Source organism: Apaloderma vittatum, unplaced genomic scaffold (assembly GCF_000703405.1).
Source record: "Apaloderma vittatum isolate BGI_N311 unplaced genomic scaffold, ASM70340v1 scaffold13927, whole genome shotgun sequence".
NCBI classification, from domain to species: Eukaryota; Metazoa; Chordata; class Aves; order Trogoniformes; family Trogonidae; genus Apaloderma; species Apaloderma vittatum.
In genome coordinates, this window is record NW_009725772.1 from 31,305 (window position 1) to 33,762 (window position 2,458).

The 2,458-nt window shown below is 49.0% G+C and overlaps 1 protein-coding gene across 1 annotated transcript in view; it reads right to left on the reverse strand.

The window, feature by feature from the left end:
* Positions 1-575: 575 nt before the first annotated feature.
* LOC104276634 (ATP-binding cassette sub-family A member 9-like) overlaps positions 576-2,458 on the reverse strand; it is a 19,974-nt gene continuing 18,091 nt past the window's right edge. The window contains 6 exon segments of the mRNA XM_009873034.1: positions 576-653; positions 779-834; positions 927-1,006; positions 1,177-1,317; positions 1,585-1,704; positions 2,289-2,401. Of these exon segments, the coding sequence (XP_009871336.1) occupies positions 576-653; positions 779-834; positions 927-1,006; positions 1,177-1,317; positions 1,585-1,704; positions 2,289-2,401 (588 nt within the window).

Below are 2,458 nucleotides of genomic sequence, written 5' to 3' on the forward strand. Positions count from 1 at the left end.
GGTCACGCTGCTGTGTCTGTCCTGTGGGATGGCACTGCCCCTGTCCTGCCACAGGTCCCCAGCCCAGCCTTTCCCAGAGGCTGGAAGTGCTGGAGGACAGTGAAGCACCAGAGGAAACACCTGGCTGCCTGAATGAAGATGGTTTCTATTTTATTTAGGGGTTTTTTTTAATTCTTTGATGCTCTCCCTGGCAGGCAGACGTCTAAGAAGAGATGCTTATCTGCTCAGACAGGGTCAAGGTGCTGAGGATTGCTTCCATCCCTCCCAAGCACCCACAGACCACCAGAGCAAGTCAGACAGACATGCTGTGGCCATGTCTTCACCTGTGCAATCTACAGTCCTGCTCCGGCGTTACTTTGGGTCAAAGCACATCTTGTTATGACTTCAGGGCTACAGATGAGTGGCAGTCCTCAATTTGTCAAAGGATAAAGGCTTTATTAATTGAAACAATAATAATTTTCTTTTTCCTTTGTGAGGCAGAAAACCTGCAGAGCTGTATGTGCTGTGACGTGGGGAACCAGTATCAGTAAGACTGATGAAATAAGCTGAATATTTTCTGTTGTGGCTTGAAGGACTCAGGGCTGAAACAGTCTCTGCTCCATGGCCCCGTCGGATGCTGTGTCCAGGTCATGCTCCTCCAAGTCCAGAAGTCCCTGCAATGCACCGCAGAGGAAACGACTCTCTCATTGCCAAGGCCTGACAGTATTTACGCTGGTCACAGGTTATTTCTTTTCTTCATACAGGCAACTCCTAACCTGTAACTTCTACCTCAACATACCTGTTGCAAAGTGTGCAGCGACAAGCTGTACTCCTCAAGCCCAAAATTCTGTTTAGCTGCAGAGGGATGGAGAAGGCATTCTTCAAAAACAAATCTACATTGACAAATTGAAAGCAATCTTTTTGTGTAATTGATTGTTTCCTTGTACCTGCTTCTAGCTTGGAGAAAGACTGGGACAGAGGCAGCGCATCCTCCATCGGTATCTTGTAGATGAGCAAAGAAGAAGTCCTGAAAAAGTAATTACAAAACTTAATTCATCATTTCGTGATTCAGCACCAAGTTTTAGGGGTGCTTGTAGGTTTATTGTGCTCCCAGGTAAATTATAGAGCAAGGTCATTAGGACTAACAGAGCCTCCCAGCACCAGTGCAGGGCGGGCTGCAGCCCGCGGGGTGCTGACCTTTGCTGCCGAGCTGCGTGGGGGAAGAGGCACAAAATTTCAGCGTGGAGAGCATCGCTCTGGCCCACATCCATCACTTTGACTTCTAGGTGGTAACTTGTGCCCAACTTACTTTTCAGATCCTCAAGGGAACCAATGTACCTGCAGAGGAGGGAAAACATTGTTCAAACCATCATAACCAGCAAATAAAGCAATCAGTGGAAACAAGCCGCAGATGCACATCCTCTTATTCATCAGCTAAAACAACTTCCCTCCTCACAAAATCATTTGTTATGCACTTGGGACAATCCAAATCTACATTTTCTGTTAGACTGAGAAGAAAAAAACAACCAAACAACCCCCTAGAAAAATCCAGGCTAAAAATCAGGTGGTGTCCTGGTGAGTGACGCGGCCCCGGTGCCCACCCACCGTAGCTGCCCCGCGGACAGGACGGCCACCCGGCCACACACCGCCGCCGCCTCCTCCAGGTCCCGCGTGCTGAGCACGGCTGCCCGCTCCTTGCTTTTCAGGGCAGCCCGAACCACTTTCCTGGGGACAAAGGGATCACAGTTACTTCCCAGGAAGAGCTGAAGAAAATCTCCTGGTTTTTGCCTCCCTCCCCCAAAAACCAACGGAAATGATAAAACTATAAAAAAGCGGAGGAGTATTTAGAAGACTTCTGTTATCTTTCTTAAAGATATGTGGGTGCCAAAACGATGTCGCAATTTATCCTGTCAGCCTCCCTCCAAATTTCACAGTTTCAGTCTGAACTGGTGGTGAAAAGCTAGAGCAAGTGCTAGGGCTGGATGATGAAAAGGAAGAACTATGTATATTTTTTTTCTCTTGCTCTGAAGGAAACAGGATCTTTGGCAGCAAACACATGGGTTCAGCTGGTGTCTGCTCGGATTTTTTTTGGGGGCTCTGCCATCAGGATTGCATCTGATGGTTAGCAAGGGCTTACTGCCTGCTGAGTAAGGAGTTAAGCGAGTGGTACCCCACCCACCATGCATGAGGAAAAAAGGGAGATACAGGCAGATTCAGCTGCTGAGGCAGAATCTCTTTGCCTGCCCAACGGTTACTGGAACAGGAAGGGTAAGACCCATCCTGCTAAATCTGTTACGTCTCAGCTCTGCTCTGGCGGGGCTGCTCACCACATCTGGCGCTGCCCTTTCAGGTCCATGCCCACCGACGGCTCGTCCCAAAGCATCACCGTTGGAGCTCCCAGGACACTCAGGGCAAAGCACAGCTGAAACGGGAGAAAGACCAAGATCAGGCCAGGTCTGCTTCTCCTTTACCTGCTGAA